The sequence below is a fragment of the Gekko japonicus genome, unplaced genomic scaffold (genome assembly GCF_001447785.1).
Source record: "Gekko japonicus isolate JY-2015 unplaced genomic scaffold, Gekko_japonicus_V1.1 scaffold3651, whole genome shotgun sequence".
Lineage (NCBI taxonomy): Eukaryota > Metazoa > Chordata > Lepidosauria > Squamata > Gekkonidae > Gekko > Gekko japonicus.
In genome coordinates, this window is record NW_015160942.1 from 1 (window position 1) to 899 (window position 899).

Consider the following 899-nt stretch of genomic DNA (forward strand, 5'->3'; position numbering starts at 1 on the left):
TTTCCTCAGGGGCGCTCTGTCCTCCGGCATGCAAATAAATTTGGACACACATTAGAAGTGGGTGCACCGCGCACACAAACACTCTCTCTCTCGAACAGGTGTTGTTTTCTAACAGGGAGAGAGAGGGCGTGCTCGCCAGCCCTCGACTGTGAGATAGCAAGATCTCCGTACACTTTTCAGTGGCAATTGAATGATGATGAGAGGGGAGGGTTCGAGGGGTGTGTGAGAACGGGCCCAAGGCCTGTACTCCGGATTCACTTTTAGATTGTTTGAGCCACTGAGAACAATTGTTTTTCCTCCTCTGTTTCACGCAGCAGGAAAACCTTGAGGGGCTATCCCCCTCTCCCTGAATGACCAACAGCTGCCCTGTTTCCTCAGGGGCGCTCTGTCCTCCGGCACGCAAATAAATCTGGGCACACATTAGAAGTGGGTGCGCCGCACACACAAACACTCTCTCTCGAACAGGTGCTGTTTTCTAACGGGGAGAGAGACCAGGGGAGGAGGGCATTGACGGGCGCATCGGTTTTCTTCTCTGTCTCGTTCCAGGGTGGCAGGGAGCGGACTGTTCCATCCCGTGCCCGAGTGGCACTTGGGGCCTCAACTGCAACCAGTCGTGTTTCTGTGCCAACGGAGCAGCCTGCAACCCCGTGGACGGATTCTGCCTCTGCTCACCTGGGTGGCAAGGAGATTTCTGCGACCAGCCCTGCCCTGTAAGTCTTCATGTGATTGGTGCCTTTGCAGTTACACCACAAGAACTTTAGACAAAGAATGCAGCTGGAACCCATTTTTCAAATAATGTGCCACAGCCTATGCATGGAAAATGCCTAAATTTCCTTCCTTCCTTCCTTCCTTCCTTCCTTCCTTCCTTCCTTCCTTCCTTCCTTCCTTCCTTCCTTCCT

The 899-nt window shown here is 53.1% G+C and overlaps 1 protein-coding gene across 1 annotated transcript in view; it reads left to right on the top strand.

Annotated features, from left to right (window-relative positions):
* Positions 1-546: 546 nt before the first annotated feature.
* The window catches only part of LOC107122140 (multiple epidermal growth factor-like domains protein 11), a gene marked incomplete at its 5' end in the record, with an annotated part of 115,159 nt that continues 114,806 nt past the window's right edge, over positions 547-899 (top strand). Inside the window, one exon of the mRNA XM_015425174.1 lies at positions 547-710. Coding sequence (XP_015280660.1) covers positions 547-710 — 164 coding nt within the window. The remainder of the gene's footprint in view (positions 711-899) is intronic.